Below are 24373 nucleotides of genomic sequence, written 5' to 3' on the forward strand. Positions count from 1 at the left end.
CGACCCCTGGGACTATACCTCTGTCTAAACGGATGAACGCCATCGACTGCCTGGTAGAACAGAAAACCAGGAGGACTACGGAGAGTCCTGTGGATTAGGAGTGGGTTAATTGACCACTGACCTACGTAACACTACCTGCCACCTCCATTGTAAAACGCTATCGAGAGAGAGAGAGAGAGAGAGAGAGAGAGAGAGAGAGAGTTACGACACTCCTTTAGGACTTCCGTCGTAAACGAAGAGAATATTCATAATATTCAATCAATGTATTGCCAAAACCAAGTTGGTTCGGAATTAGTTAAGCTGTGCTCGCCATCCATCGGGCGACCAACTCTTCGGTACCGGTGCGTGTGCTTGACCTCTTTGTCGATGGCAATGTTGTAATGCTTTGGATTGTCCAGGGCCTGACTGCGATGCGCTGATTCAACTTCTCCAGGGTGATACAGCTCTTAGGGGCCGATTCATACTCCTATTTTACCAGCTGTTTCGGCGCTGTAGTGCCAAAGAAATGATTTCGGCTCGTCAGGAATCCGGAACCAATTATCAGTAATTTGAATTGTATTAAAGGTAGAGTCAGTGATTTCACTTAATTCAAATATCACTTATTTTTTTGTTTTCTTGTGATAATCCTCTCTCTACTATAGAGTGTGCTGACCATATAAGAAGTTCCTCCCTGTCCCCAGTTAACCCCTGGGGGGGGGTCAAAAAACCTTAGGTTTCGTTTTTGTTCTCTATCCTGATTGGATGAAAGCTTGTGTCCCAAGGCAAAAACGAAACCTAAGGGTTTTTGACTGAAATCACTGACACCCCCTTTAATACGATACATGAACCATTTGATCGCGTCGCGGCCAAAGGTCAAAGAATGACGTAACTCTCTCTCTCTCTCTCTCAACCGGGTCAGCTCGTAGTAAACCAGCCCCCCCCCCACCCCCTCCCAAAATATCTCCCCGGCGTCGTCAGTTGAGCGCCAGCCCCTCGCTGGCGGGCATGTTGATGTGGGCGGTGAGCAAGGGCGCGCTTCGGCCCTCGCGCAGCACGAACACCTTGATGACGTCGGAGACCGGCCCCCGGTCGGTCCTCGTGACCTCCACGAAGGTCTGGATGGGGTAGACGAGGCCCGGCACCAGCAGGGGAACGCGGAAGCACGGGCGCCGCATGCTGTACAGCGCCTCGTCGTACAGGAAGCTGATGGTGAGGCCGGCCACGGGCCGGCGCGCCCCCGTGTTCTGCACGTTGAGCGTGAGCCTGAAGGACGGCCCGAGGCCCTGCACCACGGCGTGCATCTTCAGGGGCTCCGAGGGGCACGCCGAGACGGGCGCCTGGCTGGACTCCAGCGCCTGTGGAAATGCATGGGTGAATTGTATTATTTATCCCATTCTGACCTGAGATCAGATTCATACGAGGTTTTTCCACTGGACACACACACTGGTCTGATTATAACCCATTCTGACCCGAGATCAGGTTCTACAAAAATGTCAGTCGTTCTTCGAAAATAGCAGACCTACAAGCTCGTAGCGCGCCTATGAGCTTGTACATCTGCTATTTTTCAATAGCTAAAGCATGACATGATGCCAACACGAAAAATGGGTTCCCGTTCAGAATGGGTTAAATAGCACCATTCCAAACATATATTTACAAAGTGCTTTACAGACAGAGACAGGTTATAAAAACAGCAATAAAATGGTAAATGGTGCATTTATATAGCGCCTTTATCCAAGGTGCTTTACATCTAGATTGTGCATTACATTCACCCCATTCACACTGCACATTCATACACCGATGGCGGCTGGAAACCATGCAACCTGCACATCGGGAGCATTTTAGGGGTTCAGAGTCTTGCTCGAGGACACTTCGACACTAACTCTGGGGGAGACCACAGGGTTCGAAACTGGCAACGTTGCGTTGCGGTTTACCATCCAGCCACTCTACCCCTGAGCCACCGCCACCCCTATCATCAATCATGAAGGACATCAAAACCACAAAACATCAAGGCATCAGAAACAATCCTGGTCCCCCTGGCCAGCCCGGGGCGCCTGATGGAGGGGAAAGGAACAGGTTGGAATAACGTGTTCCTTCCACGTGTTCCTGTACGTCCAACCAGAGAAACTCCTCCCCGTCAGGTGAAAAGAGTTTGGACTCCTCATGCATAGAAGGAAGCATGAGGTCAGTCCATTGCTCTCCCCAGGAAACCCCGGGGTTGGTAGAGGGAAGCCCAGCTTTACATTATATAATTGACACTGGGTGAAAAAATGGGTTACAAAAATCATGGGATAAAAAAAATCAGAAACAATAAAACATGAAAAATGACAGGGCATCAAAAACAATTCACCCTTTGTCAGCCTTCTGATTGGTCCCTGACTGACCAACCAGCAGGCTCTTTCTGCCTTGCTCCGCCCTGGTTCCGCCTTCTTTAGGTTGAATTTGCTAAAACATCTTTTTTGGGAAAAAACTAAAAACAAACATGATTTGTTCCTTATTATCACCGACACCAAGGTTAAAATAAGAATTGAGTGCACAAAATATCAACATGAAGCGACTGAAAAACATGTTATTTCAATGGTATAGTGGATGGAGAAAAAGGATTTTTGTCCAACCACGAAACGGCAACCAATGTATGCGAAGAGGGGCACACAACAACCATGGGCGGGACCTGACAAGGTGTGTTAATTATGAAAAAACACAACATCACTATCTCATCTCATCTCTATTCATATTAAACGATGTATCCCAATTGCCATTAAATAATACCCGTATTCGTGTTTGTTGTTTGTGTTCCTTTCTTTTGCTGTTATGTGTTCTTTTTTATGTGTTGTTTTCTTTATTTCATTCATGATGTTAACATGTTTTATTGAGATTTTTTTGTCCCGTTTTGGTGTTAGCATTATGTCGTGCTTTAGCTATTTAAAAAAAGCAGATCTACAAGCTCGTAGCGCGCCACCGAGTGGCGCGCTATACGAGCTTGTATAGGTCTGCTATTTTAGAAAAATCAAAGACACTTTTAGAATCTCAGGTCAAGAATGGGTTAATAATGAAACTGTCAGGACGTAATAGACAATTTTTAGAATCTGATCTCAGGTCAGAATGGGTTTTAAATAAAAAAAACATTTGATAACAAAAAAAAAAAAAGAAAAGAAAAACACTTGACCTTGACGTAGGCCGTGGCGGCCGCCAGCCGCACACGGCTCAGGTCCATCTGGAAGGCGCGGTGCATGGCCACGCCGCTCTCGCGCTCCCGCATCGTCTGGTCCACGTAGAGCTTGGTCTTCCGGGGCACGTCGAGGCGCACCGACTGGGCCAGCGGCGGCCCCGGGGCCCGCTCGCGGTCCTCGAACGTCGCCGTCCGCTTCAGGATCTTCACGATCAGCCCGCCGCCCCGCGTGGTCATGGCGAGCGTGCCGTCCTCGCGCCCGTAGCGGCCGAAGCGGATGCCCACGACCACGTCCGGCGTCCGGAAGGCGCCGACCAGGTTCTTGTCGCGGTAGAGGTGGACCTCGCAGTTGGCCAGGCCCACCAGGACGGCCTGGAAGCCCCGGGCGGGGATCTCCATGAGGGCCATGGTGGTGATGGGGGCGGGGAGGCCCACGGTCCACAGCTTCTTCCCCTGGAACGCAACACGAGACGAGACAAGACAAGACAAGACAAGACAAGACAATCGGTCACTTTGTGAAATGTTCAGCTTTTCCAAGTGCTCAAAAGCGCTTTACAATGGTTGAAATAAAGGTATAGGGGAAAGGATAGGTGCTGGGGAAACAGTTTGTACTCGCTCTGGAGTGTCGGTCAGAACACTGGACGATGAGGCAAGATACAGAGTCCAACGGTTTAATGGGAGTTAAGGTGGTAGCGGACAGCATACAGAATGCACAGGTAGTTTCTATGCGTGTGTGTGGTTTCTGCAGGATAAACCCAGAAAGGTATAAATCAGCTCTGTATACTGTACTAAAGAGTTTAACACATGAATAGTCAGGTTAACATCAGATAAAACACAATTAACCAAAAATATACACATTTAGCACCGTGGTTACCTTCATAACTTACTACACATACAGCAGTCATTACTAAACATACAGCAGTTATTAATAATGTTCAAAACACAGGAGTTTCATTCCAAGCCATCACTACATAAACCATAGTTACATTTAAGTTACTAAACCAGAGCGCCCGCGAGGCGGCCTCTGTAGCAGCTGGCAATTATTGGCAATGATTGCATCGCGGATGCAGAGCACTCGCTCATGTAAAGAGGGGTATAATATATATACGGTAAACATACATTCCAAACAAACTGTAAACAATACACAGTCCAGGTAAATGCTATGGAATAATCCAGACAGGTAAACTAGGCTGCAATATCAGGAAATAAACGAAGACAGCCTAAACAGCGTCATGTCCGTGTTGCAGATCAGCGCATGTATGCACTGACTGGGTCATAAATAAGTGACAGAAAGAAAGTTACACTCGGGAATAGATCACAGCAACATGTAACACAACTCACCACTGTTCAATGACGCACACAGGTGAAAGGAAAGTAAAGAACAGGAACGGGAATGTCCGTGGTGATTTGTATTGTATAAACTCCGACGGGAGAAAACACAGTCTCTCGGATTCACGTTGTTTGATTACTAAATGAAAAGGTGGGCGCACTCCCGCTACATGCCTGCGGGATGCGCTCATGCACGCGCTTCGGGAGCGTGCCTCTTGGACTTTGTAACAGCCGCCCCCACAATTGAGTAGCAATTGTGCTCCCTAAGGAGCAGGCAGGGATGAATCGCCAGGCGAGGGGCTGTCGTCAGGAAGTTCAGGGAGAACGATGAGTCGGACGACAGGGCGCGTGTAGACACGATCTCCGATCTTCACTTCCGCTGATCTGACTCTTCCATCTGCGCCGGGGTTCACTTTGGTGACACGGCCGATGGACCAAAGTGCACGAGGCAGTTGAGGGTCTGCCATCATAACGACGGTGTCCACTGCGAGGTTATCCGTTGACTTCTGCCACTTCTGCCGTGGTTGCAGGCTTGGCAGGTAGTACCTGACAAACCTAGACCAGAAGTGATCCGTCAGGACTTGACTCTGCCTCCAGCGCTTACGGCTCAGGAGCTCCGATTGCGGGTAGACCACTGGAGGTAGGGAACTGCTAGGCCGCCCCATGAGAAGGTGATTTGGGGTGATAGGGTCAAGGTCAGAGATGTCCGATGAGACGTAACCTAAAGGCTTCGAATTCAGGATCCCTTCCACCTCTATCAAGACGGTCCGGAGGACCTCCTCTGTGACAGTCTGCGCTCCGATCGTGGCTCTGAGTGTAGACTTAACGGAGCGGATCTCACGTTCCCACACTCCTCCAAAGTGTGGGGAAGCCGGTGGATTGAAATGGAACTCAATCCGGTTCTTGGCAAGGATCTCCTTCAAATCAGGGTGCATATCCGCAAAGGCCGTAGCCAACTCCTTATCGGCCCCTCGGAAGTTCGTGCCCTGGTCTGAAAAAAGCTCAGCCGGGGTTCCACGGCGAGCAGTAAACCTTCGGAGAGCCATGAGGAAGGCATCGGAGTCGATGGAGGTCAGGAGCTCCAGATGCACGGCTCGTGTTGTGAGACATTTGAAAATGAGACCCCACCTCTTCTCTGTCCGACGTCCTATCTTAACCTGGAAGGGCCCGAAGCAGTCCATGCCGGTGGAATGGAAAGGCGGCTTGAACAGGCGGAGTCGGGCAGGTGGCAAGTCAGCCATGAAAGGAGCTGAAGGCTTAGCTCTCCATCTTTGACACTCTGGGCAGGAGTGTTGTTGCTTCCTGATGGCTTCGCGTCCGCGTAGAATCCAAAAGGAGCGCCTGAGTTCAGCAAAGACTCGCTCAGGCCCAGGATGACGTAGTCGGCAGTCAAAGTCTCTGATCAGCAGCATAGCCACGCGGTGGTGCGGATCCAGGACGACAGGATGTGCTGCTGAAGGATCGAGCTCTTCTGCACGGCGCAGCCTGCCTCCGACTTTGATAAGTCCAGTGGCGGTGTCGAACTCCGGGGACAAGGTGATAAGACGACTGGTGGTAGGCACAGACTTGCCTGCCCGCAGTAGAGCGTAGTCATCAGCGAAGCAGTCGATCTGAGCTCGTTGTAGGATGAGACTTTCGGCCTGCTGGTACATGGCTGCGGAAGGTGATGCTCCTTGGCCAGCCGCCCCGTGAAGCTGCTCTGCCGTGGCGTTGACCAAATCTTTCCATGTGTCGTACTTTTCTGGATCCGGCACAGCTGGGTCTGGACGAATAGCGGTCAACCCACAGAACAGGGATCGGCGAAGCTCTGAGGTATCCTTGACTGACTCACTCACCGGAGACTTGGGCCACTCGGCTGGTGGCTGCAACAGGAAGGGAGGTCCATCACTCCATCGATTGGGTCCAGCCAGGTCCACCAAGGGTTTTCCTCTGGTTAGATCGTCAGCAGGGTTGGCAGCTGAGTTGACGTATCTCCAGGGTTCAGAGCCTGTGAGTTCCTGCATCTCAGCTATCCTGGTCCCCACAAAGACCTTAAACCGACAGGAGTCGGACTGCAGCCAGGTGAGCACTGTTGTCGAGTCAGTCCAGAGTATGGTCTCTCGGATAGGCAGAGTGAGCTCAATCTTCAGCAACTTGGCTAGCTGGGCCCCAGTGAGAGCGGCACAGAGTTCCAGCCTAGGAATGGAATGTTGCTTCCGTGGTGCGACCCTTGACCTGGCCATCAGGAATGCCAAGTTGATGTTGCCTTCACGGTCTTCAGTGCGTAGGTAAGCCACCGAGCCATAGGCCTGCTCAGAGGCGTCACAAAAGATGTGGACATCATGGGTTGCATCTGGATGATCCATCCGGGCAGGAACATAGCAGCGAGGCAGGCTTATCTTGGGCAGGGAAGAGAGTTCGGTTACCCAGGTGTTCCATGCTGCCAAGAGCTCCTCAGGAAGCAGCGGGTCGTCCCATTCTCTCGGCTTGTCCCAAAGGCGCTGAACAAGGACCTTGGCCCTCGTGGTGAAGGGAAGGAGGAGACCCAAAGGGTCATACTGGCTGGCCAGCACGCGGTATACGTTACGCATGGTAGGTGGACCGTGGTCCACCGTCCGCTGCTTGTAGCCGAGGGCATCAGAAGTGCAATGCCATTGCAGACCAAGGGTGCTCTCTTGTATGTCCACACGGTCTTGGGAGAGCCAGAGTTCTGTATTGCTAGAGAGCGCTGCCTGGGGCAGGTGACTGACCACGGAGGGAACGTTGCTGGTCCACTGTCTGAGCTCAAACCCTCCAGAGGAGAGGAGAGCTCGTAGCTTATCCACCAACTGTCTGGCGTCCTCTGCTGAGGGTAGGCTCTGCAGGCAGTTGTCGACGTAGAAGCATCTTTCCACAGAGAATCTGACGTCTTCACCTGGGCTGCTGTTGTCAGTAACATGCCGCTGGAGGGCAAAGGTGGCACAGCAGGGTGAGCAGGTTGTGCCGAAGGGTAGCACTTGCCACTCGTAGATGTCAGGAGGCATGTCTCTCTTGAGGTCGCGCCACACAAACCTTAGGAGTGGCCTGTCTTCGGGCAGGAGCCGGACCTGATGAAACATGCCCTTAATATCACCGCTAATGGCTACGCTGTGTTGACGAAAGCGTAGCAGCACCCCCAGGAGAGAGGGACCGAGGGTAGGTCCAGGGAGGAGAGCGTCGTTGAGGTTCAGACCTTTGTACACATAGGAGCAATTAAAGACGATGCGGTTCTTCTGGTTATGCGACACCATGTGGTGGGGTATGAACCACGATTCCCCCTGGTCCGCCCTCTCCGGAGTGGTCAGCTTGGTGACTGAGCCTGCGACTTCAAGCTTGCTGATCTCAGCTTCGTAGGCTGTGGCCTTGTCCGGGTCCTTCATGAGCCGCCGCTCGGTGCTCCTAAGACTCGGCATTACGGCTTCTGGAGAGGCTTGGAAGTGGGGTGCAGTCTTCCTCCTGAGCATGGGCGTGGCGTAGCGGTAGATACCATCAACGTTGACACGTACCGTTCTGTTCTCCAGGAGAGCGATGGCCTCGTGATCTTCCTTTGACCGTGTCACCAACTTCTCATTACGAAAAGGTAGCGTATCAACCTGCCAGAGTCGCTCAACATTACGGAGAAGTTCTGTTGTAGCAGGGTTGGTGGAAGTAAAGAGGCAGTTCTGTGACTGGCAGTACTGTGGCAGTTCCCTGGCTGGGCCCTGCAGGGTCCATCCGAGGTTGGTCTTGATGGCTGCAGGTCCCCCTGGTGGTCCGCAGCGCACTGGCTCAATTGGTGTGATTAGGTGGGTCTGATCGCTGCCAATGAGCAGTAGAGGGCTGACTCCGTCAAAGGACTCCAGGGGCAAACCCCTCAGGTGCTTGTACTTCCTTTGTAGGGCAGACACGGGATAGGAATGGTCCGCAAGGCTCAGGTTCTCGGAGGTAAAGGCACCCTCAATGTGGTATAGCTGTTGAGGGTGAGAAACTGGAGAGATCTTGAAGGAGACGTTGGCTCCATGGATAACCTCGATGTCCTGCCTGACCGTTCTCAAAGGCAAATCTTCAGGGGTGCCCCGCAGACCCAGTTTGGCAGCGGCAGTAGATAGAAGCACAGTGCGTTCGGAGCCGTCGTCAAGGACTGCATACGTGTCTAAGGTGCGGTTCTCAGAATGTAGCTGGACTCTGATGACCTTCAGGAAGACACGGCTGCAGTCGGCTGGCCGGCCCAGATACAAGGACGTCTGGGCGGCTATGACCGGGTTATCCTTCGCATTCACGTTGTGCAGAATCTGAAGGTGCTTCTCCTGACAGATGTTACACGGCTTCTTCAGGTTGCACTGCTCAGGAGAGTGTGCTCGACCACATCTATGGCATCGCTTGTTATCCTTCAGCCATTTGGCGATCTGCTCCATTGTGAAGGACTTGAAGGTATCGCACTGACTGAGGAAGTGCTCTGTACCGTCGCAGTAGGGGCAGAACGGTTTAGGCTTGTTCTTCTTGCCTTTCTCCCCAGTAGAGGATTTGACGGATGGAGCAGGATTGGCTTGCGAGGGGTTTTCAGCGCCGTGGAGGATGGTCGCTGTCCTAGGATGGGCAAAAGGCTCCTTCCGTTGTGCCTGCTTGTGGGAGACAGGCTTCTCCTTCTTGTCATTAGGCTGCTCCTCATTGCCCTGGCACCAGGCTTCATACTGGAGCCACTGGGAGAACTCAAGGAGGGTGTAGATGTTCCCGGGTTTGTGAAACATCTGTCTGCGGAAGGCTGCACGCAGCTCAGTAGGTAGTTTCCCCAGGAGCCTTGCCACATGTGACCCGCAGCTTAGTTCGATATCCCCCTCGGGGCCGAGGGTCTGTAGTATGCCCACCAGGGCACGGATCTGCAGAGCGAACTTCTCAAAAGCTGCGGTGTCTCCCCGCCTTATGTCAGGGGAATCCATCACTTGGGTTATCTTCTTCAAGGCCAGCATGTGAGGTTGCCCGTATTTCTCAGTTAACGCCCACATAGTATCAGTGTATGGAGTCGCTGAATTCAGGTAAGAGTCGGCAATAAGGCATGCGTCTTCCAGCTTCAGGTGGTCCACAAGGATTTGATACTTGAAGAGCTCGGTACCGTCGGGTGGCAAGAGATTCTCCAAGGCGATCTTGAGTCGGGCGAATTCTCCAGGGTCCCGATGGACGAAACACGGTATGCTTGGCTTTGGTCCACGGTAGCTCCTCTCATGACCCGATGATGGCAATAGCTGGGGATTGCCTCGAGGTGTATGGGCTTGAGCAGGGGTACGCATGGAGGCAGAAGCCTGAGTGGGAGGCCTTGATTGAGCATGCGTTGCCTGAGGATACATAGGAGACTGAGGACGTGAAGTAGACCAGGGATATGAGGCCGTCGCTCTAGGTGGCGGCGGATAAGCAGACCAGCCTTGGTGGTCAGGCAGCTGCGGTGCAGGATAAGAACCGTACTGATAGGTTCCCGCGGCAGCAAGGTTAGCCTGAACAGGATAGCCCTGAGGTGGCTGTTGCTGATCATGGTATGGGGAATGTGTAGAGGGGGATGTCATGAGGCTCTTCATTGTCTGCAGCTCACGCATCATCCTCTCCATTTGTTTCATCATGGCATCTGCAGGTCCCTCTGGTTCCCGATGTGCTCTCCCGTAGGAGGCAGGATTGTAGCCTCTATTGTCAGGTGCATGCCTTGGATGTTCAGCGCTGGACTCATGGTATCCTCCCACGTAGGGGGCAGGATCGTAGCCTCTGTCGGCAGGCACATGTCTTGCACGTACAGCGCTGGACTCCTGATGGGTCGACATATGGGGTTGGTTGATCACAGGTGCATAGGCCATTGCTTGGGCCGATAGAGCATACCTCTCGTTAGAGGCTGCTTGCTGGTTTGGCGGCAAACTGGCCCGTTCTTCCACCGTTCTTGGTGGCCGGTTATCGGACTGCCTGGTCGACCTGGAGCTGAGTTGGGCCTCTTCAAGGTCGTCAAGGTAGTCCTCATGACCGCTCGATGCAACTAATGCTGCCATGTTGAATAAGTCCAGTAGATTGTTCGTCCTCAGTGAGGACTCCTCTTCTACTCCTTCTTCTCCTGGCGTATCTGTATGCTGTGCTACATGATGTAAATCGGGTGCAGATTTACGTCTGAGGCGTCCCAGAACGTAGTCTGTGAGGTGGCTTGGGGGTTGAGTCAGACGTTTAGGTCGAACAGACCGTTCGGGGACGTCAGTCTCAGGACCGGTAGACTCCATTATAACCCAGGGTGAGCACAGCTATCCGGCTCGAAGGACCACAATGAAATAAAGGTATAGGGGAAAGGATAGGTGCTGGGGAAACAGTTTGTACTCGCTCTGGAGTGTCGGTCAGAACACTGGACGATGAGGCAAGATACAGAGTCCAACGGTTTAATGGGAGTTAAGGTGGTAGCGGACAGCATACAGAATGCACAGGTAGTTTCTATGCGTGTGTGTGGTTTCTGCAGGATAAACCCAGAAAGGTATAAATCAGCTCTGTATACTGTACTAAAGAGTTTAACACATGAATAGTCAGGTTAACATCAGATAAAACACAATTAACCAAAAATATACACATTTAGCACCGTGGTTACCTTCATAACTTACTACACATACAGCAGTCATTACTAAACATACAGCAGTTATTAATAATGTTCAAAACACAGGAGTTTCATTCCAAGCCATCACTACATAAACCATAGTTACATTTAAGTTACTAAACCAGAGCGCCCGCGAGGCGGCCTCTGTAGCAGCTGGCAATTATTGGCAATGATTGCATCGCGGATGCAGAGCACTCGCTCATGTAAAGAGGGGTATAATATATATACGGTAAACATACATTCCAAACAAACTGTAAACAATACACAGTCCAGGTAAATGCTATGGAATAATCCAGACAGGTAAACTAGGCTGCAATATCAGGAAATAAACGAAGACAGCCTAAACAGCGTCATGTCCGTGTTGCAGATCAGCGCATGTATGCACTGACTGGGTCATAAATAAGTGACAGAAAGAAAGTTACACTCGGGAATAGATCACAGCAACATGTAACACAACTCACCACTGTTCAATGACGCACACAGGTGAAAGGAAAGTAAAGAACAGGAACGGGAATGTCCGTGGTGATTTGTATTGTATAAACTCCGACGGGAGAAAACACAGTCTCTCGGATTCACGTTGTTTGATTACTAAATGAAAAGGTGGGCGCACTCCCGCTACATGCCTGCGGGATGCGCTCATGCACGCGCTTCGGGAGCGTGCCTCTTGGACTTTGTAACAATGGTTCAGTCATTCATACGTTGGGAGGTGAAGCGGCGAACAGTCGACGCCAGCGTCCTCACTTCACCACATTCACACACCGACGGTGGCGAGCTCACACCGACCGACTCATTGGAGGCAACGCAGGGTTCAGTGTCTTGCCCGAGGACACTTCGACATGTGGACAGGAGGAGGAGGAGCCGGGATTCGAACCGCCGACCCAGGGATCATTGGACGACCTGCTCTACCTCCTGAGCCACAGCCGCCCGATAATATTTAATCGTCATGAGTATATTAAAACACGTGTGTGTGTGTGTGTGTGTGTGTGTGTGTGCGTGAGTGTTTACCTTCTGTGTGAAGCCTTGCAGGCTCTCATCGGTGAGTCCTACCACAACGTTCTTGCCCATCCTGACGAGGCCCACGGGGTGCGATGGCAGCTCGATGCAGTATTTGGGTTTCAGCGAGTCCCTGCGTACCGTAAATATCATAGTTGTTATTCATGCGAATACGTCAGGAACACATGATTTGCACCTGCACTTTCTCAACAAAAAAAAACACGTGCGACAGCTAGCCCTCCCACTCCGTGTGCCAGTGATATATTATGCTCTGGTTTGTGTTGCGGGGTATCTGGTAGGGCTATTAGCTTTGATCTGCGGCACCTGGCCCCAGTGCTCTCAGGGCTTAAGAAGCAGTCTATTTTGCGCTCCATCTCATTTTCCACTTGCGCGCACATTTTTGGTTTGTTTGTCTTCTGGTTCGGCGTCCCATCATCCAACAACATCGTTTACACACATCCACTCACCTGCTGCGCTATACTGATTCCACAGACTAACACACTCCTTGACTATTTTTGTAATATTGTCTTTCATTTACATGTATACTGTTCGTTTTAAGGTTATCGGCGTAACCCTCTCTTTTTTGTTTGAGTCAGGTTCATGATAAATTGGGGGCTCGTACCGTTAGTATATGTGTTCAGTAAGAATCCGATTTGATACAGCAAGGAGTAGGACTTTGTTGTTTGGTTTGGGTAAGCATTGGATTTCTTTATGCTTTAATACTGTCCCGTTTTTTGTTTTGTTTTACAGTAGCTCTTAATTGTCTACTCCGAAAGATATACAAGATATAGTACAAACAAAGGTTTTGAGTGTGGCATATAGGCATGTAACGATACACTCAACTCACGATATGAGGTTCACGATACGATTTTTCTTTGATTTATGATTTATCTTCCCCCCAAAGCTTTTTTCACAATTTTTATTTAACTACATTGCAAAGATAATTGCCTTCCTTGATGTATTAATGAGCATCAATAACGACCATCACCTGGGGCACAGTCACAGACACATATACAGCTCCCCTCTCCAGGCCTCTACTGTCTCATTTCTCTCTAAAATCATGTGAATATGATTACAGCTGACATTTATCACACACTAGCCCCCCCTAAAAATAAAAATAAATGTTGTCTTTTTTTTTATCGATTTTTTTTATAAATAAATCGACACATATCGTCGGGATATAATATTGATATATCGCGATATACGATATATCGTTACATGCCTATAGGCGTATTTGGGACTTAATTTGTCATTTCTAATCCAGTCGACCATGCAGTGCCTATTGTTCTGTAGCCTTAGTTACCCGTTTGCCATACAGGGTTTACGCTGAGGTTAATTTGTTTGTGCTGGGGGGAGAGAGAGACGTTGTGTGGTTTCCATCCACCTTTCGCCAAATGCTCAGGGGTTGTGTTGGAACCAATAGGGAGGTTGAGAGTAGATGACGGGGCTGGTTGTGCAAATATATTTTCGGAGTGTTTTCCCTGCGGGGCATAGCAACGTTTCGCTTTAAGATATATCGCTGGGCATCACCGGGGTCGTGTTGAAGCGTGGGTGGAGCAGTTCTCTCAGGGGGCGCGTCTATATGGTCTCGGTGGGTCTCGCCGTTTTAATGGTTGCTTTCTCTGCACCATGGGGCTTTAAATGCATAAATACCCAAGTATAGCTTAGTTCTTTGTTATCGCTGAAAGTCGTTTTAACTTTTAAGTCGTTTTAGGTTTGTTTGCCTCTTTGGCGCACACTACTGCGTCACTCGCATATTCAGGATCTGTCAGAGGTAGTTCGATCGGTTTCAAAATAGCTGCATTTTGAAAACCACTGAACACTACGCGATCGAGGTGTCAAACTTCATCTGCTGGTGAAAAAATCCGGCCCATTCGGTGACAACATATTTTCAGATGGGGGTCGGCGGTCAATTATACATAATAATCGTTGGGGGTCCTTGACATGAAATAGTTTGAGAGCCACTGACATAGAAACGTATAGGGTTTTTACAGAAAACCCGTCATGATTTAGAAGACATTTTGTAGAATCTGCAGGTCTCGGGGTCTAAAGTGGTTAAAGGGGGGAGTGCTGCTATAGCGGCTCACGGCTCGCGGCGGCGGTGCGTCAATACGAGTTTTTTTTGTTTGTTTTTATACCTGCGCAGGATGTAGATGTTGCCGTTTCGGCAGGCCACCGTGATGCGGAACTCCACGTCGAACTGCCCCGTCACGTCCAGCATGGTGGGAGCGCTGGGCAGCGCCATCTGAAACAGACACACACCCCGTCCAGGAACGCGTCAGTGGGGGGGGGGGGTTTAAATCGTTATACTTTGTATAGTATTGTTTATTGAGGTATGTCATGCATGTATTATTTGGCTGTTGACATGTACGATGTAGCATTGAAGTGTCATTTTGTTTCTGCCTCTTGGCCTGTTCACGCTTGTAAAAGAGACTCCGTCTCAATGTGTTTTTTACTGGTTAAATGAAGGTAAAAAGATAAAAAAAAAAAATAGGCTAATCATTTCATTCACCTTCATTTCATTTCATTTGACCACGCGCAAGCGGATAGCCTATACGTGCACATGTCGCGCAGGGAATAATAATGAATGGTATACCGTCTCAAACTAAACCTAGGCTGCTACAACACTGGGAACATACATTATGTCAATGTGGCAGCATTTCCTATGCAACAACAACTAAAACATACTGTAATGTAGGAAGTAATCTCTTAATTTTTTCGTTTTTTAAAACACATTCGTGTGCCCTTTCATTCTTTAAAAAAAAACAACAACAAAACTAGGGGTTTCAAGCGTTTAGAAAGAAGAAGGAAGGGCTTGTTGTGGTTGCCTTGCAGAGGATGGTGAAGGCCTCGGGGTCCAGGATGTAGACCTCGTTGTTCTCCGAACCGATCACGAGACAGCTGACTCCTTCCTCGTCGGCCGTGCTCTTCTTCAGCGTCCCAATGCATGTTATGACCGTCTGGAAAGAGCACAAAGCAGCTTAGTCCCTAGTTAGCGTACATTAGAGTTCTGTTATCACCGTCTGGAAAGAGCACAAAGCAGCTTAGTCCCTAGTTAGCATACATCAGAGTTCTGTTATCACCAACTGAAAGAGCACAAAGCAGCTTAGTCCCTAGTTAGCGTACATTAGAGTTCTGTTATCACCGTCTGGAAAGAGCACAAAGCAGCTTAGTCCCTAGTTAGTGTACATTGGAGTTCTCAATGCATGTTATCACCGTCTGAAAGTTCTCAACGGGCCAGAACATTAAGGCTAACTGGGCCCTAACTGGTCGACTAATTAAAAACATTTTAGGCCCTAAAGTGCCGGGTAAGGACTTTAGACAGAATTGATGAGGGATTTTTTTTCACCGGAGGAAAAATATTCTCTATGAGGCAGTTCTCTGGGCAATATCGGTAGAGGGAGCATTGGAGTAACTAAAAGGATTTTTTCCCCGGTGGAAACAAAATCCCTTTTTGGCCAAAATGTACCGTTTATACGTGTGGTGGGGGGGCTCAGAGTGCGTCCATTAAGGAAAGTAGGCTTTCTAATGACCTTTGTTTTGGTGAGTAGCAAAAACGTTCTTTTTATTTACGCTAAAGAGGAGAGGCTGGTCTGAGTTCCATGTGAGAGTTAAAAGCAAAAGTATAGCATAGCCAATGCAGGGCAGAATCATAGAAGCATTGGCTATGGACCAGAGCTATTCATAACCCCAGGAGTAAGAACATTGCGACCCAAAAATGGGTGCAGACCGGACTGGGTGCAAACAGTCACCTGTCTCCTGATTGGCTGCTGTTTGTGCAGGCTGACGAATTCGTCCATCTCCTGCGGCTCCAGGCCCAGGAACCTGAGAGAGCGCACGGACAGCGGCACGTCCGCCTTGCTCCGCACCCCCTCCAACATCTCCTTCATGGTCGCCGGGTCGATCCGCTCGTCACGCGCCTGCTGCCACACGTCCTGGTTGGGGGGGGGGGGGGGGGGGGGAGGGTGACATGTGCCAAAACATATTTGAAACTGTGAGATTGTATAATGTATATGCTGGCTATTTTCAGCGAAGATATTTAATGTAGAGCGAAAACAGAAGCCCTGAGCTACTCCAGTCAAACAAGTAAGTGGCTAATTCCCTAATAAGGACATTAATAAAAAAATAAAAACAGGTTCTTAGTATCTTTTTAGTATATATCTCACATTATGACAGTGGTCTTTGGCAGACGCCCATATATGGATTTGGACACTGGAACCCCATGTAAAACCATGTTGTGCCAGAGACAAGATAAGAGAGAGATCGTTAAAGACGACACCTTAACGATGCGACACGTCATGAGCTTGTATAGTTCGGAGGAACCCTGGGCTAACGACCTAGTTTTCGGTCTTCTTTACCAGGCGCTTATTAAGTGGCTTTCACCCCTCCCAAAAAACCCAAACAATCACACCCATGTGAAGTGAGGGGCGCTCTTATCATCATAAATCATCTCATTCTGGCCAATCACAATTTGCGTCCTCACTTTTCCGTCTTCCCTTTTCTGCCCTCACTTTTTTATCTTCAATATGTAGACTTTGCGCAGCCAATCAAATCATCGCTGTGGGTTGATCAGCCAATCACATCATCGCTATGGGGTGATCAGCCAATCACTGGGGACCATTAAGAGGTCCTTATAGGAACCAAATGGACCATTACTGGTCTATAACTCGGAGAGTGCACAAATGGAACTAAATAAATGCATAAATGTATACTCTCTCAGGGAAGACAGTTAAGATTAAGGGCCGATTCATACTCCTATTTTACCGCTGTAACCCCCCCCCCCCCCCCCCCCCGAACCTCAAAAGATGTCACATTGTAGGCTCTATACAGAGCCGAACCGACTTTTATTCGGCTCTAAAATAGGAGTATGAATCGGCCCTTAAGATTGTGGTCGGATTCGGGAGGGGTAAAAGAATCATATCAAAATGGTTGCCCGTTGGCCTAATGTATATCTCAAACTGGGGGGGGGGGGGTCCTTGAGATAAAAAAAGAATAAAAAATAAAAATGTACTTTATATAAAGCCGGTACTTTATAGTGTTTGTTTAACCCTGTTTAGAGAGGAGTTGTTGCACTACTACGAAACTAACGTGGAGACGTGTCTTTGTTATTCTTTGTCAGGTATGTTACGTTCTATTATTTGTTGTGTTACTGTCGTCTTGCTTCTGTACTTCCGTCTTGGAACGAGAGAGGAGTTGTTGCACTACTACGAAACTAACGTGGAGACGTGTCTTTGTTATTCATTGTCAGAATAAAGAGAGGTTTCCAAGGACAGTTCTACTGTCTGTATAAAGTCACCGGCTTCAATCCCCACCCAGGCCACCCCACCCCAACCCCAACCCACCTGCTCCACCGCGTTGACCTCCAGACTGGGCAGGGTGAACTTGAAGTACGGCCGGAGGTTCTTGTAGACGTAGATGAAGGGGCCGGAGGCCACGGCGATGGCGGGGATGCGGGGCTCGTGCAGGTCCATGAGGAAGGACACCAGGCCGGTGGGAAGGTCCAGCAGCGTGTTCTCGTTCATCAGCGCCGTGCCCCGGTACACCTGGGAGAGGAGGAGGACGGGGGGAACCCCCGTTTGGTGTTTTTAACCCATTCTGACCTGAGATCAGATTCATACGAGGTTTCCACTGGACACACACTGGGTCTGATTATTAACCCATTCTGACCTGAGATCAGATTTAAAAAAAATGTCAGTCGTTCTTCGATTTTTCAAAAAATAGCAGACCTACAAGCTCGTAGCACGCCACTCGGTGGCGCGCTATGAGCTTGTAGATCTGCTATTTTTCAATAGCTAAAGCATAACACGATGCATAACACCAAAATGGGTTCCCGGTCAGAATGGGTTAAAGCATTATGTTCCACTTTAGCTATTGAAAAATATCTGGGAAAATGTTGGCGGAAAATCTTTGAATGAATATATATTCTTTCAGAGCGAATGTTTTTTTTTTTTTACTCAAATCAGATGGGGGGGGGTCCGCAGCCAAATACAGATAATTCTGGGGGTCCTTGACATGAAATAGTTTGAGAACCACTGATATAGAAAATATGATATATGAATACGATGATATTTTTCAGAAAACTGTCATGATTTAGAAGACATTTTGTAGACTCAGTTCTCAGGTCTAAATGGGTTAACCGAACCAATCAGGTTAAAGGATTATTAGAAGACACAACAATGATCCTTACATTTTTGCTGTGTCACTGTAGGCGAAAGGTTTCCCCCAAAAATGGGAAAAATCGTGAAAATATCTGCAAGCTCAGCTTATAAGCCATTTTCACTATTTGTGGATGACAATGTTGTGCGACCAACAAAAAAAAGCATGCTAATAAAATATTGTTTAAGTGGTTGATCGATACATTGATATATAAATACATATTCAATTAGTAATCAATAGAACGATCGCTAAGACAATAATCGATAGTTACACAGTACACAGGATAACAATGGAAACAAGACTTTTAGGGATTTTTGTGTTATTGGGTTGTCCCGATCGGAACCGGGTGATCGCAAATAATCGTGGACGATCACGTCATTTTCAAATGATCTGAATCGGATCGGGAGCCAAAAAAACGTGATCGGGACATCCCTAGTATCAATATTATATCCATATCATGACCCCCCCCCCCCCCCCCCCCCCCCCCCACATGCCAAAGCGCCAGCGCTCGCTCAGCAAATCTGCTGTCACCCCGGGCGGATGTGTGCACGTGCGAGGTCGCTTCTCGCCCTCAGGGTCGTCTTTACTGGTACTCTTTAAGCACCGTCGCACACAACCGTTAACAAAGTATTGAACCCAATCGATGGAGAGTAGTAGTACGTTGCAGCTCTCTGACTGGTATACCTTGAGCTTCATGTGGGAGGATCCAGTCCCCAGGTCTCCTATCACCAGCTTGTTCTCCCCGTCTCCGTTGAGGTCGGCGAGGTCCATGCACGGCGAGAAGGTGTACAGGTTGGCCACCGGGTCGTAGTGGGCGTCCAGCCACTTGCTGGCGTCCGTGGAGCTCATCTCTGAACCCGAGGACATGATGCTGGAGAGCTAGCCTGGAGAGCTAGCCTGGAGAGCTAGCCTGGAACGGATAGATAGCAGTTTGGCAACAGATTCGTTTTTGGGGCTTTTCTGACCTTTATTGATAGTATCAAGTGAAGACAGGAAAGAGAGAGAGAGAAGGGGAGAGACACGCAGCAAAGGGTCGTCATGAACGGGACTCGAAGGCGCGACACGCTGTCAGGCCAAAGCCTATGGGCTGTATTTAAGTATCAGGTCTTATTCCCTAACTTGAGTAAACTAAAGACCTGGAGGCGTGATCAATGCTCTTTGGCCACTCAGAATAGCCAAATGGCATTGACCACGCCTCCAGGTCTTTAGTTTACTCAAGTTAGGGAATAAGACCTGGTACTTAAGACACGCAAAATACAGCCCAATATGTGGCATGCGCCTGGACCACTATAGGCCAGCAGGCGCCCCATAATTAGGATGTTTGTAGTTGCATATATTTGATAAGGCATTTGTTCTCAAAGTGGGGGTTCCATCATGAGGGTGCCCCCCAAAATCAGTTTAACCCGGACATCTAGAAAAACTTTAATGATTTTGACAAACAATTAACAAAAAGCTAATCTTCTCTCGCAGCCAAATACATATAAATATGGGGGGTACGTCCTTCTATAGGCATGTAAATGTTTGACAAACCACTGCTCTCAAACATTTGTAACCTGTCAGAATAGGGTGGGTGGGTGGGTGGGGGGGGGTCGGATTGATAGTAGGCTATAAATTACATCTCTATCAACTGTCTATCAATGTAACCAAATGGACCTTATTATTATGGGTCTTTAACGCACGTTTAGGACAGGTTATAGATGGGGTTTGTTATTTTTCCTTCCTATTTTTAATATCATATTGTTTGCGGTTTCTACTAGCCTATGCAATGCTGCAATGTCCAAAAACAAAAGCCACAGCACAAGAAGACATATTTAATTAAAAACAATTCTAGACACTCCATGGCTGGGAAATGCAGCTGCTAAATAGGAGCTAATAATGTTGTAATGGCCACTTGAATACTACCCAAATAAGATTTGCATGTATTATAAAGTAAACACAACACGATCAGGAATAGGTTTGTTTTTTTTACGTTAGAATAAACTTCCGCACCGTTGTCAAGGAAACGGGGTTGTGGCGTCGTCGTAGGAATTCGGATCTGTTGATACTTGATTGTTTTCCTTCGCGGAGATGAGATGAGAGAATCGTCGTGTTTTGTATACCGTGAAATAACGTCTGCACAGTTCAGTATGTCTACAGAACAACCACTAAACGAGCCGCTATGCGTTTCCTATGCTCCGATCTCATCGTGATGCTGTTGTTGATGTAATCCCTCAAATCGGCTTTCTTTCCCCATCTTCCTTTCCTTCCTTCCACTCTGTCGCCATGTGATGACGACGATTTAAGTTTAACCTGGAGGAGGCATGTCATGAAAAGGTCACCACAGTCCACCACCACCATAATGAAGTTCACAAACACATTCAAGATGCTATACCAGGTTTACATTAACAGAAGATGCTACTTGTTACGATTCAATGTTCTACGTGTCGGACCCTCGTCTGTATTGATTGGTTGATTGAAGTAGGCTAGTTATTAACAGTTTTAATTACAGTACATTTCAAGCGCAACTCAATACAATACTAAACTGTCAACTGTGGACGACACACCATAAAGCATTACACTTGTTTACAATAGGCTCCACCATTTTCAATTCATCATAACATTTAGATATACACTTCTATATAGCCAAAAGCAGGAAATCATAATAGAGGAGGTAAAAAGGTTTATTATAAGTTGCATTATAGTTATACCTAGAATTCTTAGATTAAATCATTGTGTAGCCTATCTCTTGTCTGTCTGTCTGTCTATGCAGAGACGGTAATGAAGTAAAATAATACCGGTAAATGCATGATGAATTCAATGCTATGTTACCACGTCGCCACCTGCTGTCATCTATTGGAACGCCATGTATTACACTAGGTAACTTGAAGTTGAGTTTTCCTTCAACATACTGTAATGTCATATAATGTTATCCAGTGGATGCTTAATTTACTACATTTATTTTATACATTGATTTATGCATAGGCTATAGTGAATACCAAATATACTATACATAATGTAATTAGAAATATAAGGCAATGTGGCAGATCCCCTCAGCATCCTGTCATATGAAATCATCAGCTCTGCAACTACTTAGACACAGGGAGACACTGACCAACCAAGATCTTACAGATGGCTACTGTTTAGGACCTAAACAGTAGCCAGTTTATTGTTTATTGGTTATTTTTTAGACAGATGCAGGAAATGCAATCTTGAGGTTCCGTATAGACTTTCAAGCACTTCCTATTATTTTTAAATGGCCTGCTGTAGGCCTATAATGCATAAGTTATCATGATAAAAGGTTTCTCGTTTAGAACTTGATGCAGTGTCAGTTCATCATTTTGTTTAACGACATAGGCCTACAGCTTTAGTCTAGATATGTTATTTGAATTGATGGTTGTATTCATGAATCCTTTGCTATATTAATCATCAATCGGATTAATTAATGCATGATGGTGTAATACTAGTCTTTGATGTTTGAACATTATATTGATTGATGAAGGTTGTAGGTTTTTTCGGGGTATTTCAAAGCGCACGGGAGGTCGTTGGTTATTTTTAGTTAATATAGTGTACAAATGGAACAAAGTTCCTTAGACTTTAAGCATTGGGGGCTTACTGTCTTAACTGGCCTGCTGCTTAAAAGAAGAAAAAAAAGTTTCTTGTGTAGAACGTGCAGTGTCTGTTTATCTTGTTTGCCGAAATACAACAGCATAGCCTAAGATTTAGACTCTCGTAGATTTATTTGATCGATTGACATTTTCTTCTTTTTTTAATTCTTTATTTAGGGACATCCACAATCATATTATACAACCATTTCATCAAATAGTGTTTCTTGGTTTATTAAAAAAAAGAATACAAATAAAATAAAGCATATGGAAGAGATGGATGGATACAGAAATTAAAGTACAATACAATATAATACTCATAAGGGAGACATAAGGGAGTATTTAAAACTGTGAGCAGTAATTAAAATAAAAACAACCAAAAAAAGAGACATGAATAAGACAGAATCATTCAATCCTTGCCGCTACAAAATCTGGTCGGAAAGGAACAATATATTGCACCCAATTAGACCCAAACTTTATACATTTCTCCTTCTGTAGTCTGAGAGAGAAAGTGATCTGTTCCATATTATAAATATCATTTACTAATATGCATTATTTTATGGTGGGGGCCTCAGGAAGCAACCAGTGTCGTGCAAATACTTTTCTACATGCAGATATCAGAATACCGAATAGGTATACATCAGATCTTCCCATCTGGAGATTTGCATGTCCCAAAAATAATGTAGTAAACTCTAAGGGTAAATGTGCACCAAATATTGTATTTATGATTTTGACATTTTCAATCAGCGTTCATTTCCCTGTGGGGGGAGCACGGACACCAGCTGAGAGCTTCAGCTTAGTGCTCCGGACATGTACAAATGACAAATATAAGGTGTTTAACCTGATGCCCTAAATGTTAGAGAGGCCTACGGGGTGCTTGTGCGATGTACAGTATTAGTCCGTCGTTTTCCACACAGGTGGAAGTTGTGACTGCACTATACAGAATGTGGGGTGTGACTCTGATGAAAGTCTGCATCATCTATTGACATGACAGGTACATAATTATGTTCCGATATTCAAACTTTTAGAAAATGATGAAGATATTCAGTTTTTGAGCGGTGCTAGCCGCTCCAACAATTGACTATGTGTGTAGCATTAATTAGTCTATTTCAGCACGGTTACTGTGGTTACTGTGTCCACCAGACAGTGGCCTTGTGGTTAGATTGTCCGCCCTGAGACTGGGAGGTCGGGGTTCGATCCCCAGCCGGGTCATACCAAAGACTGTAAAAATGGGACCCAATGCCTGTGTTTTCTGTCCCACTATAGGCCTGCGGCCCAGCCCAAGATCGGTGGGAAAACGACAATTAATTGAAGGACAAGACACTCTCCATTTGACCTGCGACGCTCCGAGCTCCTCTTTCGTCACATGAACAAAAGCTGGATCCGACAACCCACTGGCGACTGGACCGCAGAGGGCTGACCTGTTCAAGAGACGACTCTGGACGCTACGTCTGTACAGCACACCGTGTCACCAAGACTCTGAGCACCTTCGCTGATGTGACGGTGATCGAGAAATGTAATTAGTTCTATTGATCGGCCTTGAAGAAATTGTGACTATATAGTTTCTTCATTAATAATAACCACAGATATGTTCATTTGTCTCTGTATGTTGTTTACCTCAAAAGTGATGGCATTTTCTGTTATCTCAATCATACGGTTCGTTTTGGGGGTAGGTCAGGTGTATGAAAGGGTTAAAATTAACCCCCATGCCGCCTGATGGAGGGGAAAGGAACTGGTTGGAATAACGTGTTCCTTCCACGCGCTACGTCCAACCAGGGAAACTCCCCCCTGTCAGGTGTAAAGGAGCAACTTGGACACTCAGGCATGAAGGAAGCATGAGTTCAAGTCCGTTGCTCTCCCCATGTCCCCCGTATATGGGGACTAGGTTGGTGGAGGGTGTGTAGAGCCCAGGATCACATTAGTTGATTGACACAGGGGTGAAAAATGGGTTACAAAATCGTGGGATAAAAAAAAGTATATATAAAAAAATTAACCCCCATGGGATATTAGTTGGGGCAACAAGAATAAATCGTAACTAGACAAGGGTCCCAAAAAACATGTTATGAAAACATGCCACTTGGGTGCTGTTGGAGGCCTCTAAATTGCCCTACTATAGCCAAATCATGTATACATTTGCTATGGCCACTAACTCGCAAATGGTTGGGCCGATCAGCACCAGATTTCTTGTGTACATTGCCAGAATGCCACCGAAATATATCTATTTGTTTCCACGTATGTTATACTTTTTGACCATCATCAACTTTAATTTTATTGATCGTGCAATTATTTCCACTAATATGTTCAAATATGCAAATTATCTAATTAAATATTTACAATGGAAAAAAGTTGTGAGCAGAAATGGATCAACTCTTTATAAGACCACTGGTTACCAAAATGTATTGTCTAGAAGTCATATAAAGGATATACACACACAGTACACACATCACAGTTTCATATGGGGTAGGTTTGTTTAAAGAGTGATAACTGGCATTAAGCTACTGAATTGGAAGGGTTATCATACAAAAATATAAACTAAAGACATGTAGGAACACAAAGATACCAAAAATGTACGGCCACCAACATCTC

The 24373-nt window shown here is 47.2% G+C and overlaps 1 protein-coding gene across 1 annotated transcript; it reads right to left on the reverse strand.

Moving 5' to 3' along the window:
• Positions 1–953: 953 nt before the first annotated feature.
• Positions 954–20450, reverse strand: bbs1 (Bardet-Biedl syndrome 1; the record flags this gene model as incomplete). Its single annotated transcript, XM_080789445.1, has 9 exons — positions 20196–20450; positions 18891–19116; positions 17393–17593; positions 15803–15985; positions 14879–15010; positions 14189–14295; positions 12063–12183; positions 3143–3598; positions 954–1334 (listed from the first exon to the last, which is right to left on the reverse strand). Exons 2-9 carry the CDS (start codon positions 19071–19073, stop codon positions 954–956), a joined length of 1764 nt encoding a protein of 587 aa, XP_080645571.1. The 5' UTR covers positions 19074–19116; positions 20196–20450.
• Positions 20451–24373: the final 3923 nt, after the last annotated feature.

This window comes from Protomyctophum bolini, assembly GCF_963924005.1.
Source record: "Protomyctophum bolini genome assembly, chromosome: 18".
NCBI classification, from domain to species: Eukaryota; Metazoa; Chordata; class Actinopteri; order Myctophiformes; family Myctophidae; genus Protomyctophum; species Protomyctophum bolini.